This window comes from Panthera uncia, chromosome E1, assembly GCF_023721935.1.
Source record: "Panthera uncia isolate 11264 chromosome E1, Puncia_PCG_1.0, whole genome shotgun sequence".
NCBI classification, from domain to species: Eukaryota; Metazoa; Chordata; class Mammalia; order Carnivora; family Felidae; genus Panthera; species Panthera uncia.
In genome coordinates this window covers 61,020,542-61,038,878 of record NC_064814.1, presented here as the reverse complement: position 1 = coordinate 61,038,878, position 18,337 = coordinate 61,020,542, and the positions used below count along the sequence as shown (strand labels likewise).

Genomic DNA, 18,337 nt, shown 5'->3' with positions numbered 1-18,337 from the left:
GGAAGGGTTAGGCTTTGATGTGTGCAGGCGACCAAGTGTCCAGGTAGAACGTAATGTCATTGTGTTTCCGTAGAGTTTATTCTGAGTCCATAGATTGAAAGTGCCAGATATTTAATCCTCAATAGCTTGCATGAAAACTTGGGTCGGAATGTTCACAGCAGCATGATTCCTAATGGCCAAAAGGTGGAAACAACTCAAATGTCCATCAACTGAGGACTAGATAAACAAAATGTGATCTATTCATGCAGTGGAACCTTATTCAGCCATAAAAAGGAATGTCATGTGCTATAACCTGAATGAACCTCAGAAATACCATGCTAAGTAAAAGAAGCCAGATACATTATACGATCGCATTTGTGTGAGATGTCTAGAAGAGGCAAATCTATACGGACAGAAAGTAGAGTAGTGGGGGCTGGGGGGAGAGACAATGGGGAGTGGCTGCTAATGGGGTTTCTTTTGGGGTGACAAAAATGTTCTGGAACTAGATAGCGATGATAGCTGTGTAACCTTGTGAGTACGCTAAAACCCACTGAATTAGAGGTTTTGAAAGGTTGAATTTTATGGTATGTGAATTCTATCTCAGTAAAAAACAGGGGGAAAAAAGAACACAGTGAGGGTGTTCTGCCAACATGGAAAAATAGAAGCCCTTGCCCCATGCTGCCTCATCTCTGTGGCTTTAGTGATGTCACCCCAGGGCGGGGGTGGGGGGGGGCTCCCTCTGAGGCTGGTGGGGACCCTGGCCCACCTCCTGTCTTGTGCCCACAGCATCTCTAACAAGGAGCTATCCGATCTGATCGAGCAGTTGCAGAAGAATGCCGACCAGGTGGAGAAGAACATCGTGGACACGGAGGCCAAGATGCAGAGTGTGAGTGCCCCCCTGTGCCCCCCTGTGTCCCCCTGTGCCGCCAGTCTCGTCTGATCCAGTGGTTCTCACCAGGGGGTGGGGGTGGGGGGGATTCTGTCCCCCCCCCCCCCCCCCAGAGAACACGTGGACATATCTGGAGACATTTTTAGCCGTCACAACTTGGGGAGTGTGGTGGTTGGGCATCTAGTGGGTGGGGGCCAGGGATGCCGATAAACACCCTACAGGGCACAGGACGGCCCCCCACACAGAGTGATCAAGCCCCAAATGTCAGTAGTGCTGAGATGGAGAAACGTCATTATTGCTGTTGATAATGGGCACACATCAGTGCCCCCCACCCTGGGGGCCAATTTCCTGCAGTTTATGAACCCTATCTGGAGGAGAATCGTGGTCTCAGGAGCCAGGCCCTGCTTGGGATCCCAGCTTTGCCACTTACTGTGTGACCTTGGGCAAGTCACGTTACCTCTCTGTGCATGTGATTCCCTCTGAGAGGGTAAGAGGGATCATCCCCACCTCCGGGCTGCTGTAAAGATTCGATGAGATTAAACAGGTGTACTTCAGGGCTCAATATTATCATCATATCCTTATTCTTCTTGTACTACACCTGCCACTCCTTAGTTGCATGCGATCCTCCTCTTGCAGAGGAGAGAAAGCTGGGAAAATCATGTTCCCTGTCTGTGTCTCAGTTTCCTCTTCTGTGACATGGGCTTACAACTGCTCTGAGCCATACTCTTCTGAGGAGTCTGTACTGTGTGGGACATTGGAGCTGCCCCCACACCTGTGAGCTGCCAAGATGATCATCTTCTCTCTTTTTTTTTTTTTTTAATTTTTTAATGTTTATTTATTTTTGAGACAGAGAGACACACAGCATGAATGGGGGAGGGTCAGAGAGAGAGGGAGACACAGAATCTAAAGCAGGCTCCAAGCTCTGAGCTGTCAGCACAGAGCCCAACGCGGGGCTCGAACTCACGGACCGTGAGATCATGGCCTGAGCCGAAGTCGGACGCTTAACCGACTGAGCCACCCAGGCGCCCCTCTCTCTCTCTTTTTTAAGTTTATTTATTTTGAGAGGGAGAGAGAGGGAATCCCAAGCAGGTTCCATGCTGTCAACACAGAACCCGATATGGGGTTTGATCCCCAAAACCCTGGGATCATGAACTGAACCGAAATCAAGAGTTGGACGCTCAGCCGACTTAGCCACCCAGGCGCCCCCAATCATCTTCTCTTTGAGCCCCCCACCAGCCCAGTGTGGTTGAGCCTATACCCATTTTGTAGCTGGAGAAACTGAGGTTCAGAGAGGGCGAGGGTGACTAGTCAGTGACAGAGCTAGCCCCAGAAGCATCCCAGAGGTCTGGTTGCCAGATTTAGAAAACAAAAATACTGAACATCCAGTTAAAGTTGACTCTGAGAACATTATGGGATATACTTATAATACAAAGTTATCCATCATTTATCTGGAATTTGAACTTAACTGGATGGTCTGTATTTCATCTGCATTCCTACCCAGGAGCGTGACCAAGAGGCGGTTCCAGCGGAGTTGGGGATGGAAGGTGGACAGGTCACGGGGGAGCTGTCCCTCCTTGTGACCATGCAGGTGTCCACCCACCCAAGGGCTGATCCACAGGCAGCCCAGACACCTGAGGGATGGGGTGGGCTAGGGATGGTGCAGCTGGGAGTGAGAGATGGAGGTGTGGGGACAGAAGGCAGGAAAGGCAAGTGGAGCTTTCTGCTCCCTGCCAGGGGCCTCCCCTGGCTCCTCTCCTGTGCTCACCTGCCTGTCCACCGCCTTTACCTGCCATAGTGCCTCCCCTCCCCCGCTGCTAGCTGCTAGCTTTTTGTTCAGGCCGCAGCTCTGTCCCAGCTCCTCTGTAGTTTGTTTGTTTTTTTTTAAATTTTTTTCCCCTTTTGTTTTATTTTTGAGAGAGAGAGAGAGAGAGAGAGAGAGAGAGAGAGAGAGAGAGACAGCATTAGCAGGGTTGGGGCAGAGAGAGGGAGCCACAGCTAGAACTCTTCGGACACTTAATAGTTTGAGCCACCCAGATGCCCCTTAATCTTTTTTTTTTTAAGCTTATCTATTTATTTTGACAGAGCAGGGGAGGGACAGAGGGGGAGAGGGGAGAGAGAGAATCCCAAGCAGGCTCCACACTGTCAACACCAGAGCCCGATATGGGGCTTGAACTCAGGACCCTGAGATCATGACCTGAGCCGAAGTCAGACACTTAACCAATGAGCCACCCAGGCATCCCAGGAATCTTTACTCCTCTCTTCATATGGTGTCGTGCTATTTTATTTCCTAAATGAAAACAGCTTTTTGGGTGTGTCCTAATTTTGTCCTAATAAAAGGAATATGGGTTTGTTACAAATATTTCAGAACCAACAAACAAGTATAACAAAGCAAATTAAAATCATGTATAATTCCACCACCAGAGAAATTGATCAGCTATTAACATTTTGGTGTATCTTTTGACCTTTTCCCATGCGTGCACGCAGGCGTGCGTGTGTGAATAGGAGGGTCTAGTGCTCTGATTTTATTTGCTTAATGACTCATGGTAACAAGGATGTGCCTGGGGAATAATTTTGAACTGTTTTTTAACTTCAAATGAACACACCTGATAAAAGAAACTGTGTTCTGATGACCATAGGAACTAATCTTTTTCTTTCTTCTTTCCTTCCTTCCTATCATTTCTCAGAAGAAAACATCACTGTTTAATTACCCAAAAGTTCTCTTGAATTTTCCTGTTTTCTTAAATTGAAGTGAGTCACATAACATAAAATTAACCATTTAAAGGATATAAGTCAGTGGTATTTGGACCCCTACCACATCTGTCTGTTTCTAAGACATTTCTGTTCCCCCAAAGGGAATCCCCTACCCAAAGGCAGTCGCTCCCTGTTCCCCTTCCCTGCAGCCCCCAGAAGCCCTAATCTGCTTTCTGTGTCTATGGATTTACTTCTGTATATTTCATATAAACAGAATCGTACAACATGATCACATGTGACCTTTTATGCCAAACTTTTAAAAGTGGAGGAAGTTGAAAGAGTTTCACAGAGAGCATCCATATCTCTCCTCCCCAGATTCCACCAGTAACATCTGCTAGATTTGCTTTATCACTCATCTGACCATCAGCACGTGTATAATTTTTTTTAATAAAAAAAATTTTTTTAACATTTATTTATTTTCGACAGAGGCAGAGCATGAGCAGGGGAGGGGCAGAGAGGGAGAGACAGACAGAATCTCAAGCAGGCTCTGCACTTGTCAGCACAGAGCCCAACATGGGGCTTGAACTCAGGAACACTGAGATCGCGACCTGAGCCGAATCAAGAGTTAGATGCTTAACCGACTGAGACACCCAGGCGCCCTGTGTAATTTATTAGATACATCAGTCCATATAATTTGTTTTTACTTGTAAAAACCTTTTACTTGAGCTATACATTCTGTAAGGTATATAGAAAGTAACCGTGTGACTACTGCTCAGGTGAAGATAGAGAACATGTCCGGAGAGCTGGCTTGTGACCTTCCCAATCCACATCCCCCAGAGGTAACCACCAGGCTGACCCCTATCACCATCGATCTGTTTTGCCCGACTGTGAACTCTTGAACTCCTACATGGCATCTCTCAGCTAGATGTTCTCTTTCTCATCCCAGCTGCCATGTTTCAAGCAGGCCTGCATTCCCACACAGCACTTGCATGAATGAGGTAATGATTAATTTACTTCCCCCTTTTGCAAAATTAATCTTTGACACTGTAAGTGCCCAGGAGAGCTGCAGGTCTGCTGCAAATGATAGAGTGGATAAAATTCCATCCAAGCCAAGAACCGTGATGTTTTGTTGTATTTTTTTTTTTTTTTTAACTGGCCAGACTCAAGCCCCTCCGGGAGCCTGGCCCCACTCGCCCCTCCGTCTTCCTGGAGTTGGGCGGGGACACATGGGCTGAACACCTTTTCTTCCTTCCTCCGAGGGCTCTCTGGACCAGGCACCACATCACCTCCACTCACTTTTGCTTCTGTAACAGGCTGATTTGAGGCAGAGTTTACATGTCAAAATGCTCTCGCTCCAGGTTTACGATGCATCGATTTTTAGTAACTTCACTGAGTGGTGCGGCCGTTTCCATAAACGGGTTTTAGAACATTTTCACCCCAAATAAGATCCCTTGTGCTCATTTACTGTTAGTTCCTGTTTCCACCTGAGCCACTGGCAACCGCTCATCTACTCTGTCTCTATGGATTAGCCGATCCAGGACAGTTCACACAAGCACAGCCCCACACCATGTGGCCTTTGGCTTCTCTTGCTTTGCAATCCCCAAGGCTCATCCCTGACAGAGCCTGTCGGTGGATCCATCTTTTTAGAGGTGAGAAATTCCTCAGTTCACTTGGACGCCTCTTCCTTATCCCCGTGGCAGCAACGGGGGCCCTGAGGCCCAGCTGGGGAGGGCACTGGCTCCTCTGGGGGCCCCCCCGTGTTACTTCCGGTCTGTCTTCAGCGCAGGCGTTCCCGCTGGCCTGGGGTCCCTGGAGCCCCACACAGCATGTGGCTGGGCTTCAGGAATGTTGACTAAGTGAATTCATAGGCTATGTTTAGACACCTGCTGTCCTGACTGCCAGTTCGTTATTCTTCCCTAAACAAGCAGAGACCCTGGGCTCATCGGCGACACTGATTGTACCTTCCAAATATCCACCCTTTGTTTACTCTCACCATTTCTGCAGATGCCACCCCAGCATCGGCCACCCTCAGCTCCCACCTGGCCCTGTCACAACTCCTGACTTCACTGCCCTCTTAGGCTCCGCTCCTACCCTGTAGAGCCCTAAGGCTTTGCCTTTAAGGACACAGAGGGGCCTTTTTGCTTGGTGCCCTTCCCACTTCCTCCTCCGGCCTGCCTTCCAGCCACGTGCTTGCCCTTTCCTGCCTCAGGGCCTTTGCACAGGCTGTTCCTTCTGCCTAGAACACTCTTTTCTTTCATCCTTAGTTCTTAGCTGGTGTCATAACCTCCCAGGAGGCTCACTGACCATTGGATCTTAAAGTAGGTCCCCAGGGCACCTGGTGGCTCAGTCAGTTAAGTTTCTGATTCTTGATTTCAGCTCAGGTCATGATATCACGGTCATGAGATGGAGCCCCACATGGGGCTCTGAGCTGAATGTAGATTGCTCTGCCCTTCCCCCGTGTGCACATGTGTGGTCTCTTTCTGTCTCGCAAAAATAAAACTAAAAAACAAATAAAAGCAGGTCCCCGCTATTCAACCTCTGGTGTGTTTCCTTGGGAAACACTGACATGTTCGAACTTGTAGTCACCTTTGTGAGGTTTATCTCTTCACCTGGTGGTCTCCCTGACGGGGCTGAGCAAGGCTGTGCCTCTTCATTCGCAGCTATGTGTCAGAGCCCCCAAAAGTGGGCACTTGGGCTGTTTGTTGAGAGGCAGAGGAGAAGTGAGGCAGGACCAGGGGGCCCCGTGCTGGCTGTCTCCTCCTTATCCTCCCACCCCCACCACACCCACTGAATCCCCATCTGCTGTCTGCCTCTCTGTCTTGACTGTCACAGGACCTGGCCCGGCTGCAGGAGGGCAGACAGCCTGAGCACCGGGACACGACCCTGCAGAAGGTGTCGGATTCCGAGAAGCTACTGTACGTGCTGGAGGCGGACGCGGCCATCGCCAAGCACATGAAGCATCCCCAAGGAGACATGATTGCCGAAGAGTAGGTCCCCTCCGCTTTGCATTCCTGACACAGGGCAGGAGGACTGCAGGCTTGCTCAGCATCCCAGAGCCCAAGTCAGGGTTTACTGAGGGCTAAGTGGATGCCACACACATGCCAAACACTTCGTGTTATCCTCATGACAACCCATTTTGTAGTCAGAGAAACTGAGGCCCAGGCTGTTCTGGTCATAGTGTGACCACAGCTCCCTGACCACCATGCTGTTTAACCTCCAAGCTCTTGAGCACTCTGTCACACTGCCTGACGCCCCAGCCAGCTTCCCGTGCTCATGGCTCTCCCCTCAGCTCAGATGTGGATATGTCGGCACCCACGGTGCCTCCCACCTTGTTCTGCACTCCCCACCCTGGCAGGGGCAAGGGTCTCTTGATGCCCCCACGACCCCCTGTGCTGTTCCTGTCACGGTCCACACCACCTCTGTGGTTCCCGCTCGCTGGGGGGCTCCAGAGAGCAGCGAACTTGATCATTTCTTCCAGAACCTTCTATGGTTCTGGGCACACTGTAGGCCCTGGGGAAATGCTGATAGGGGAAGGAAGGATGAGGGAGGGTATTAGTGACTGGAACCCAAGGCTGCCGGGTCATCCTGTGCCTCCAGGCCACTAAGCAGAAAGCCCCAGGCCGGGGTCTGAGGTATGAGGCCCCTGTTAGGGGAAGGGACATGGGCAGAGGGCCTGCCAACCGGCCCCAGTGACTAGCATGGCCATTCTTCCCACTCAGCATCCGTCAGCTGAAGGAGCGTGTGACCAACCTCCGCGGGAAACACAAGCAGATATACAACCTGGTGGTGAAGGAGGTAGACCCCCAGGTCAACTGGGCGGCGCTGGTGGATGAAAAGCTGGTACGGCCCAGGCTTCAGCTGTGTGCGGGGTGGACCCCGCCATGTAATGGGTACCACGGTCCTGCCTCTGAGGGTGGTGTTCCTGATGTTTCCCGACGTCTGTATCGGGGAAAAGGGCAAGGCTCAGAGAGGTGTAGCGTCTCGCCCAGGGTCACCCAGCAGAAGTGGTGGAGATGGGGACCGTCCTGCAATTGTTCTCCAGCTCTGGTCGTTGGGGTCCTGGCTGGTTAGGAGGAGCGGCCGGCTGCTGTCCTTCCTATGCCCTCTGCCACGGAGAAGCGTGGCTGCTGGAGCCAGTGGTCTTCTCTCAGTGGCCTGACCTGAGCCAGGCCTCTGTTTCCCCACGTGTGCAATGGAAACAACTGTGTGGGCCTCGGAGGTGACAGTGAGATTCAGTGAGAGGACACTGTGGTAAAGGGACAGTGTCTCCCTGCATCTCTCCCAGGGACCCTTGGCTCCCTCCTTGGTTCTTGGGGGGGGAGGGGGGGCTGTGAGTCCCCCGGCCCTCGCCCACCCTCTGCCGGTCCTCTCCACCCTCCCAGGACAAACTGAGCAGCCAGAACTTTGGGACAGACCTGCCGCTGGTTGATCAGCAGGTGGAGCACCACAATATCTTCCACAATGAGGTCAAGGCCATCGGGCCCCACCTGGCCAAGGACGGGGGCAAGGTGTGCACAGTGGTGGAGCGGGCCTGGACCCGGGGAGGGAGGGGCTCACGCCTGCGGCCCCCACCTCAACCCATTCGCTCGACTCTGTCCGCAGGAGAACAGCGACCTCCAGGCCAAGTACCAGAAACTGCTGGTGAGCGAGGCCCCCAGGGAATGGGGAGGGAGGAGGGCTGGGCAGTCACGGCTGTGGACACAGGAGGCGTGGGCAGTAAAAACAGAACAAGAGGGGTAAGTGGGAAGGAGGTGGTACCCTGAGTCCCTACCTGAGAAGCATCCCACCTTGCTCTGTGCTCACGGAAAACCCTGATGGAGCCCACGGATATGGCCCGTCCTACAATCTGCTGCTTTATCTCTTTATTAAGCACCTTCTCTGTCCATCAAGTATGATGCCATGTGCTTGAGAAAGTTTTCTGTTTCCCACTTCAAAATCCTTAAGGAATGTGCTTTTTATTTTTTAATGTTTATTTTGAGAGAGAGCGAGCATGCATGTGAGCAAGCGGGAGAGGGGCAGAGAGAGGAGAGAGAACCCCAAGCAGCCTCTGCACTGTTAGCACAGAGCCTGATGCGGGTCTCGAACCCGAACTGTGGGATCATGACCTGAGCTGAAATCAAAAGTCAGACATTCAACCGACTGATCCACCCAGGCTCCCCAAGAATGTGTTCTTTTTAAAACTGCACAAGTTAGGGCACCTGGGTGGTTCAGTCGGTTAAGTGTCTGACTTCAGTCCAGGTCATGATCTTGAAGTTTGCAAGTTATAGCCCCACATCGGGCTCTACCATCAGCGTGGAGCCTACTTTGGATCTTTTGTCTCCCTCTCTCTGCCCCTCCCCTGCTCGTGCCCTTTCTCTCTGTCTCAAAAAAAAAAAAAAAAAAAAAAAAATTAACAAAATTGAAATAAAACTGCACAAGTGATGTATAAATCCTTCCTTGCTGCAAGGGTTCAGACACCTCAGATGTGAGGATCCCGGGGCTCTGGGGCAGACGCTTCCATCCCGTGTTGGTGGGGACGCTTGGAGAGAGCTACTTAGCCTCTTGGAGCCTCGGTTTCCTCACGTGTACAAAAACGGAGTTCCTTCGAGCCCTTGTCTCCTAGGATGGCCTCAGCTGGGGAGAAGGCCCTACCACAGTCCTGCCACAGGGCGGGCCCCATGGACATGTTAGCTACTGTCCCTGTTTGCTGAGCAAACATCCCTCCCCCTTACCTCTCCTCCCGGCCCCACACCCACCCCTTCTCATGTGGAAAGTGGTGGCAGTTTGCTACTGTCCTCCCAGCCTTCTGTACGGGGATCGTGACAGACAAAAGTGGAAGCTGCTAATGCTCACATTTATTGAGCACCAACTGTTTGACAGTCTTTGTGCCCTACGAGATCAGTGCAGCCGTTATCCCCATTTTGTAGGTGAGGAAATTGAGGCTCCCGGAAAAATGTCAGCTTTGTTCACTACTGTGAACGGCATGTAGCACGTGCCCCACAGACGTTTGTTGAGTGCATGAATGCATTCTGGAGGGTCAAGTGACCGGTCCGAGGGGGTCCGGCCAGGAAGCGTCGAGCCAGGCTTCTCTGCTCGCTGGCCAGAGCTGGGCCCTGGGGGAGGTGCAGAGGGAGGCTCAGCCCCGTCCTTGTCCCCCACCCCCTGCCGCAGGCGGCGTCGCAGGCACGGCAGCAGCACCTGAGCACGCTGCGAGACTACATGCAGCGCTGCACCAACGAGCTGTACTGGCTGGACCAGCAGGCCAAGGGCCGCATGCAGTATGACTGGAGTGACCGCAACCTCGACTACCCCAGCCGCAGGCGCCAGTACGAGGTGGGCCCAGTGGCCTGGGGCATCTGGGGAGGGGCTGGGAGGGGGCGCAGGGCTGCCGGCCGGGCCCTGAGTGCCGCCCACCCCCCACCACCACCACCCCCCATGCAGAATTTCATCAACCGTAACCTGGAGGCCAAAGAGGAGAGAATTAACAAGCTGCACAGCGAGGGGGACCAGCTGCTGGCCACCGAGCACCCTGGGAGGAACTCCATTGAGGTGCGTGTGCCCTGGGAGGGGGTGCTTCCTCCAGGGTGGCCTCAGGCAGCCCCCAAGATGAGGGTCCTGAATCCTGTGTCTCTGTTGCTCCGTCGTGCTGTCTTTACTTGCTCGGTCTGACCATGTTTGGTCTGTCTTCCCCTTTACCACGTCCTGCCCTTGGCCCCTGGACTTCTCAAGCCCATGCAGTGTGCCTTGTACTAGCTTCCTGGGGCTGCCCTAACAAATGACCACAAACTGGGTGGCTTTAAATGACAGAAACTGGGGCTCCCGGCTGGTTCAGTCAGAAGAGCGTGCAACGCTTGATCTCAGGGTTATGAGTTCTAGCCCCACGTTGGGTGTACAGATTACTGAAAAAAAAAAAAAACTTTAAAAAGAATAGACAACAGAAACCTATGGTCTCACAGTCTGAAGGCCAGAAGTTTGAAGTCAAGGTGTTGGCAAGCAGCTTGTCCCTTCTGGAAGCTCAAGGACAGACTCCTCTTGTGTCTCTCCTTGCTTCCAGTGCTTGCTGGAAGTCCTTGGGGTTCCTTGGCCTGGGGCTGTTTCACTCATATCTCTGCTTCTGTAGTCACATAACTGTTTCCCTTGTGTGTCTGTATATCCTTTTCTTTTTTTTTTTTTAATATTTGTTGAACATTTATTCATTTTTGAGAGACAGAGTGTAAGTGGGGGAGGGACAGAAAGAATGGGACACAAATCAAAGCAGGTTCCAGGCTCTGAGCTGTCAGCACAGAGCCCCATGCAGGGCTTGAACTCACGGACCACGAGATCATGACCAGAGCTGACGTCAGACGCTTAACCCACGGAGCCACCCAGGTTCCCCTCATCTCCTTTCCTTTACTTTTTTAAAAAAAAAAAATTTTTTTATGTTTATTTTTGAGAGAGAGAGAAACAGACAGAACACAAGTAGGGAAGGGGCAGAGAGAGAGGGAGACAATAGTATCTGAAGCAGGCTCCAGGTTCTGAGCCAACAGCACAGAGCCCGCCTTGGGGCTTGAACTCACAAACCGTGATATCATGACCCGAGGCGAGGTTGGACGCTTAACTGCTGAGCCACTCAGGAGCCCCTCATCTCCTTTTCTTATAAGGACACCAGTCATTGAACTTGGGGCCCACCCTAAATCTAGCATGATTTCATCTTGAGATCCTTCATTAGTTAAACCTGCAAAGACCCTATTTCCAAATAAAGTCACATTCTGAGTTCTGGGTGGACATGAATTTGGGGAGGGGAGGGACACAATTTTCTACAGTGCCTTTGTGAGAATTTTTAAGAGCACCACTTTGGGAAGATGCACGCCCTACTTATTCCTTGTGCAGTAAACAGCCCAAGTACCCGAACACTGCAACCCTGCTTGGCTCCTCACCATGTCCCCTCTCCTCCCATGCCCAAGAAGAAGCTAGGTGCCTCTGTGGGAGCCACATCCAGGGAGATGCCCCCTTCCCCACCCTTCTCTGGTCCAGAACCCTGCCAAACAGTGACCTGCCCCCCCCCCCCCCCACCCCCCCCTCCCCCCCCCGCCTTGTTTCGGCAGGCGCACATGGAGGCTGTGCACGCAGATTGGAAGGAGTACCTGAACCTGCTCATCTGTGAGGAGAGTCACCTGAAATACATGGAAGACTACCACCAGGTACCCCGCCAGCCCTGAAGCACCATTGCTGGGAGCACTCAGTGCCTACCTGGCTTACTTGTGGCCTCAGCTCTGATTCCTCCGGGAGCCTCCCAGTGCCCTTGCTTTTGATGGCATACGTGGGTGTGCCCCCGAGCTTGCTGGGCCCTGGTCTGTCTTCCCTGGCGGACAGGGCTGGAGAATCTGATTGACCAGCCCAGGAATGAGTGTGGGGTTTTCATTTTGATGAAATATATATAATGTGAAATTTGCCATCTTAGCCGCTTTTAAGCACACAGTCCAGTGGCTTAACATTCAGAGTGTTGTGCAGCCTTCACCTTGGAAAGGTTTCCAGAACCCCCAGACAAGAAGTCTGCACCCATGAAACAACCCCTCCGTTCTCCCTCCTCCAGCCCCCTTGCTCTTTCTCTCTGAATTTTCCTAGTCTACATTTTGTGAAACTAGACTCACATGTTATGTGGACTTTGGTGTCTTTGGCTTCTTTCGCTTGAACCTCATGTTTTCGAGGGTCATCGATGTCATGGCATGAATCATAACTTCATTCCCTTTTATGGCTGAATTGTATTCCATTGTATAGGCAGACCACACTGTGTTTGCCTCATTCCTCGTTGGTGGATACTGTCTGATTTCCATAGGAATGTGTTTTTTTTATTACATTTTATTATTGAGAGACAGAGAGACACAGAGTGTGAGCAGGGGAGGGGTAGACAGAGGGGGAGACACAGAATCCAAAGCAGGCTCGACATGGGGCTTGAACTCAAACTGTGAGATCATGACCTGAGCTGAAATCGGTCTCCTAACCAACTGAGCCACCCAGGTGTCCTAGGAATGTGTATTTTTAACAAGAGCTGGTCACCTGATTCTGAGGACTGGGGACTCTGGAACTCAGGTGGCATTCCTGTAACTCCTGGTTCAGTGTCTAGACTCCCACTGGGCTGTGAGCTTCACAGGGATCCCTAAGTCCGGTTCGTGGTCACATCCCAGAGGACAGCTGACCAGGAGCGGTTTCAGAGTGGATGGACTGGAAAATGGACAGGAGAAATTTCTAGAGCAAAGTGGCAAGGCTTGTCTTCTGTGTATCGGGACTTTAAAAAGTGTAGCAATATAGGGGCACTTGTACCCCAATGTTTATAGCAGCACTCTCAACAATAGCCAAATTACGGAAAGAGCCTAAATGTCCATCAACTGATGAAAGGATAAAGAAATTGTGGTTTATATACACAATGGAGTACTATGTGGCAATGAGAAAGAATGAAATATGGCCCTTTGTAGCAACGTGGATGGAACTGGAGAGTGTGATGCTAAGTGAAAGAAGCCATACAGAGAAAGACAGATACCATATGGTTTCACTCTTATGTGGATCCTGAGAAACTTAACAGAAACCCATGGGGGAGGGGAAGGAAAAAAAAAAAAAAAGAGGTTAGAGTGGGAGAGAGCCAAAGCATAAGAGACTCTTAAAAACTGAGAACAAACTGAGGGTTGATGGGGGGTGGGAGGGAGGGGAGGGTGGGTGATGGGTACTGAGGAGGGCACCTTTTGGGATGAGCACTGGGTGTTGTATGGAAACCAATTTGACAAATTTCATATATTAAAAACAAAAAAATGTGTAGCATTTAAGTCAGGGTGTCCCTAGCCCAAAGAGAGGAATGGAACAGAAAAGAACCGAAAACTTAACGGTATGTATATATGAAAACTTAGTACGTCCTGGAGGTGGCCTCATGGGGGTTGGTGGGAGGGGCCCTGGTCCAAGAGGCCACCCGGAAGCCGACTGGGGGAGGGGGGTCTCTGAGCTGTGGAGAGTGGGGCAGGGACGGCCCTGCCTGGGGGTGAGCTTGCAGCCATAGCCGGATTGTGTCCATAAGAGGGCCATCTGGTGTCCCCTAGTTCCACAGGGACGTGAAGGCTGCTCAGGAGCTGCTGTGCAAGGTGGACTCAGACCTGAACCAGAAATACAGCCCCGACTTCAAGGACCAGTACCAGATTGAGCTGCTGCTGCGGGAGCTGGACGTGAGTGACGGGCCCAGCGAGGGCCTCCCCACACCCCTCCCTGCACCTCTGGCCTGGGGAAGGCCGTGTCTCACCCCGGCCCTCCCCCTGCTGCATTCAGGACCAGGAGAAGGCTCTGGACAAGTACGAGCATGTGGTGCGGGGCCTGCAGAAGCGAGGGCAGCAGGTGGTGCCGCTCAAGTACCGCCGGGAGACTCCGCTCAAGCCCATCCCTGTGGAGGCGCTCTGTGACTTTGAGGGCGACCAGGTGAGCTGCTGCACAGGTGCCCCTGGAGCCTTGGGCGGGCTGGGCCCAGAGCTGCCCCTTTCGTGTCACTGAAAGGTCTTAGGAGTTGTAAGGCTGGATTCAGGGCCTCACACCAGTGTTTTCTAGGAACGTGTGTCCATCTCTGTGGTTGGGGTCACTCTACCAGTCCCCCGCAGAACCCCACCAGTTGCCCTGGTCTTCTGTTCTACCAGCTTTAAGTCCTGCGTCCTGCCTAAACCAATCACTGTGGCTGGCAGGTGCCATTCTCTCATTGGCCAGGCCTGAGCCACATGTCCAGCCTGAGTAGTCGGGGACTATGGGAAGGGGGGTTCCCCAAAGGGAAACCCAGGCAGATGTTGAGACAGCAAATTTAACACATCCCCGTGCAGCTGCACCCTCCCTAGTCTCTATGCTGAAATGTCTTGGGGAGGGCCACAGAGATGGGCTAAGACCCGGGTGGTGGGGCAAGATGGCAAATGGGCCCCTGGTCACTGGCCAGGGCAGGTCTCTCCATGCCTTCTGACTGGCCTGCCCCTGCCAGGGCCTCATCTCACGGGGCTACAGCTACACCCTGCAGAGCAACAACGGGGAGAGCTGGGACCTCACGGACAGCACAGGCAACAAGCTGACTGCCCCCGCCGTCTGCTTCGTGATCCCCCCGACTGACCCTGAGGCCCTGGCTCTGGCCGAGAGGTAACAAGGCCAAGCGGGGAATGAGCGTGGACTGGCCCCACCCTCTGGGCCCCTCAGGCCCCGTTCACAGCCCTGGCATCCTGACTCAGCCTCAGGAGGCAACTACCACCCCCCACCTGCACCTCCTTGGGGGCTCAAGTGGGACAGGAGCAGACCCCTTTGGCCAGGCTGACCTGCCACATGTGAACATCAGGCTGTAGGCGGCATAGCCAGTGAGCAGTTTCTCTGCAGGTGCCTCTGGGCCTTTGCATATGCTGTTCCCTCTGCCCAGACACCTGCTCGAGGTCTGGTTGGCTCAGGCCTCTTGAATTAAGACAGCTCCTTGGTTACCTCTTCTGTGAAGAGCTTACTCCCCTCCACCCTGGCCCCAGGAAAAGCGTTGCCAACTCTTGGGTCCAGCACCTTCTCCCACTGCACATTCTGCCCCTTATCATCACCCTGTCAGTCTCATGTGGGGAGGGGCTCCTGGGGACTTAACTGTCTCTAGGGCCTCGTTCAGTACATGGTGCATGCAAAGTATGTCCCCACGAACCCTTTGTTAAATGAGTGATTCAGGAATGCCTTCATCTATCCATTCGGCACGTATTTACTGAGCACCTACCGTGTACTTCTACCTCAGGAGTAATGTCTTGGTGGGGAAGACAAAGGAACAAATGATGACTTTAGGTAGTAAAACCTGGTATGAAGAAAAGAAAAGAGGCTGAGTCATGATGCCAGGCCTCCAGAAGCAAAGAGCCGCATTATAGCAAATTTTCCATGTCTGCCGGGTTTTAGCTTTTCAAACCACTTCCACGAGCCTCGTGACTCCTCTGGGCCACACCCAGCCACAACCTGGAGTCCCGGGTCTGTAAGCACAGGGGGCAGTGGGCTACCCCAGGCCCCCAGCCCATGTTTGCACCCACAGCTTGGGCAGCCAGTACCGGAGCGTGCGGCAGAAGGCGGCCAGGAGCAGGAACGCACTCCAGCAGCGGCATGAGGTGCTGAAGGCAGAGAGCCCTGGAGGTGGGTGCCAGGGCCACTGTCCCAGGCTCTGGGCGGTCTGTGCTGCAGTTGGAAGGGCAGGGGACAGGCAAGGCAGGGGTGAGGGAGGCTGGGGCAGCCCCAGAAGGCCCCACTTGGTCTCCTAGGCCCTGTCCCTGCACCTTGCTCCCCCCAACCCCCCGCTGCCACCTGACTGCGATTTCCTTCCGGCAGATGCCTCTGACCAGCAGGGGCGGCATCTGTTGGCTGGCTTGGACAAGGTGGCCAGAGATCTAGACCGGCAGGAGAAGGCTATCACGGGGATCCTCCGGCCGCCGCTGGAGCAGGGCCGGGCTGTGCAGGACAGCGCTGAACGGGCCAAGGACCTGAAGGTACTGCCAGACTGGTCTCATCCCCACGGGGGCCTTGGTGCTCAACGGGGACCACCTGCCACATGTCACCAGAAGTCCTGAGTGATGGCGGTGAGGGGAGCTGTGCTAGGCTGATGACCGAGGAGGTGCCAGAGCCCTGGTGCCCCAGACACCACCCCAGGAGAAAGGGCAGGCGAGGTTCACGCTGCCCCCACACAGCTTGCCGCTCGTGGGCTTGTGGCAGTGTTGATGACACTAGTGACCGGCCCCAGCTGCACGGGGCCACACGCCACTTCGGAGTTCCGGAGCCGCGTGCTGGTTGCTTGACCGCAGACCTGCTATTCAAGCCCAGGGCTCAGTTTCCTCAGAGACAGTCAAGGCCAGAGGACGATGGGCACGGGGAAGGGGCGTGGCCACGTCATGCCGCATCCCTTCCTGAGCGGTCATAGGGTCACCCGTGAATGGGGAGAGAAAAAGCACCCCACCTCATGGGGTCGCCCCCAAAGATGGATGAAATCATCCCCGTGACGTGCATGGAACAGGAGGTCTGTTGTCACACATCCTGCGTCACAATTCCCCGGGGTGCTCATTACGGGCTGGCTCCCCAGAGAGGGCTCAGGCTTCCTCAGCTGCTTCCTTTGTCCCACAAGGCCCCTGGAGGGAAGGGGGCTGCTGGGCTGTGGCCAACTTCGGGGGCTCTGGTCCCCACAGAACATCACCAATGAGCTGCTGCGGATTGAGCCCGAGAAGGCACGCAGCACGGCTGAGTGCCAGGACTTCATGCAGGCCCTCCCGGGCAGCGGAAGCGTACCTCTGCTGAGGACCCGGGTCGACGACACCAACCGCAAATACGAGCGCCTGGTGCAGCTGCTGGACTTGGCCCAGGAGAAGTGTGTGGTGGGCGGGTGGCGGGCAGGTCGGGTGGGACCGTGGAGCCAGATGGGCACCCCTCACTCCTGACCCGTGTTGTCAGGGTGGACGTGGCCAACCGCCTGGAGATGAGCCTGCGGCAGGGCTGGGAGGCGCTGGCCGAGTATGAGACCCGGCTGACCCAAGACGACACGGTGCCCGAGGGCAGCCGGGCCCTAGACAGCAAGAGGCAGGAGCTGGTGGTGAGTATGGGGATAGGGGCCTCGGGAGCCTTTCTCTCCAGGTGGCCCCGGCCTGCCAGCTCTGAACAGATGGGGACGGAGGCCCCGAGTCTCAGGGCAGTGAGTCCCCAGGTTTTGAAAGGCTGCGGTGTGCCAAGTCAGAAGTTGCGGCTGGAGAGCTGTGGCATAAATCCCAGCTACTCCTGGGACCTGCGTGGCTTGTGGAAATCAGGGGCCAGTATCTGCATAATCCGCCCAGATTTCCAGGATCTGTGGGAGAGCAGATCCAGCCTGCGGGGCCCGCATGCTCTGGGAGCGCCTGGCTCCCCCCACCCCCAGCGTCTACTTTACCTGCACAGTTGCCACGGGGCCACTTCACATGTCTGCCTGACTCCTGAGGGCACACAGGTCCGTGGGCCCTTAGGAGGCTGCTTATTCACACACCAGTCCACAGAATCCTCGCTCTGTGCTGAGATTCTCACCTCAGGGCCAAGGAAACTGGCTCAGACAGAAAGCCTCTGCCCAGGCCTTAAAGCTGGAAAGCAGCTGGCCACTCTCGTCCTGGGCACATGCTGCTTCCTGCAGGGTTTTTACACGTTAGTTTTTCCGGCTTGTGTTCCCGGCGACGGAACAGAACGTTGCAGAGATGACCACCACGTTTAATGAGAAACACAGAGGCAAAACCCCCGTCCTTCTCCTCCCCACCCCCCACCCAGGCTTCCCACCCCCAAAGCCAGAGGCCTCAGGCAGTTTGGGTGGTGCTGCCCTGACCCCCACCCCGGGGCTCTGACCACAGCGCCCACCTTCTGCCTCTCCGCCCCGACAGGCCCTGGCCTCCGCGCTGCAGGCCCAGGAGTCCCTGCTCGGTGATGTGGAGCAGAACCTGCAGGCAGCCAAGCGCTGCTCCAGCTCCCTGGCCAGCCGCTTCCAGGAGCACTGCCCGGACCTGGAGCGCCAGGAGGCCGAGGCGCACAGGCTGGCCCAGCGCTCCGACAACCTCCGCCAGCAGGTGGAGCTCAGGTGAGCAGCCGTGGCCGGGCAGCAGCCTCCGCTGAGCTCGTGTGCTGTGAGGCTGCTGCAAGTGGTTTGCTTTCTCGATTTTCTCATTTTGGAAAAAGCAATCCATCTGCACAGTAAAAACCTCAAGGTGATTACAACGACCAGCCCCGACCCCAAGGCAGGCATGGCTACCATTTTGTGTACACTTCCAGAAATGTTCTTGAGGAGCTGGCGGGCGGGGGGGGGGGGGG

At 54.1% G+C, this 18,337-nt stretch overlaps 1 protein-coding gene across 1 annotated transcript in view; it reads left to right on the top strand.

Annotated features, from left to right (window-relative positions):
- PPL (periplakin) overlaps positions 1–18,337 on the top strand; it is a 47,456-nt gene that overhangs the window by 20,846 nt on the left and 8,273 nt on the right. Inside the window, exons 2-17 of the mRNA XM_049637465.1 lie at positions 766–865; positions 6,392–6,546; positions 7,279–7,399; positions 7,942–8,067; positions 8,162–8,200; positions 9,710–9,871; positions 9,980–10,087; positions 11,623–11,718; positions 13,603–13,725; positions 13,826–13,972; positions 14,514–14,665; positions 15,570–15,667; positions 15,860–16,017; positions 16,708–16,886; positions 16,970–17,108; positions 17,914–18,107. Of these exons, the coding sequence (XP_049493422.1) occupies positions 766–865; positions 6,392–6,546; positions 7,279–7,399; positions 7,942–8,067; positions 8,162–8,200; positions 9,710–9,871; positions 9,980–10,087; positions 11,623–11,718; positions 13,603–13,725; positions 13,826–13,972; positions 14,514–14,665; positions 15,570–15,667; positions 15,860–16,017; positions 16,708–16,886; positions 16,970–17,108; positions 17,914–18,107 (2,097 nt within the window). The remainder of the gene's footprint in view (positions 1–765; positions 866–6,391; positions 6,547–7,278; positions 7,400–7,941; positions 8,068–8,161; positions 8,201–9,709; positions 9,872–9,979; positions 10,088–11,622; positions 11,719–13,602; positions 13,726–13,825; positions 13,973–14,513; positions 14,666–15,569; positions 15,668–15,859; positions 16,018–16,707; positions 16,887–16,969; positions 17,109–17,913; positions 18,108–18,337) is intronic.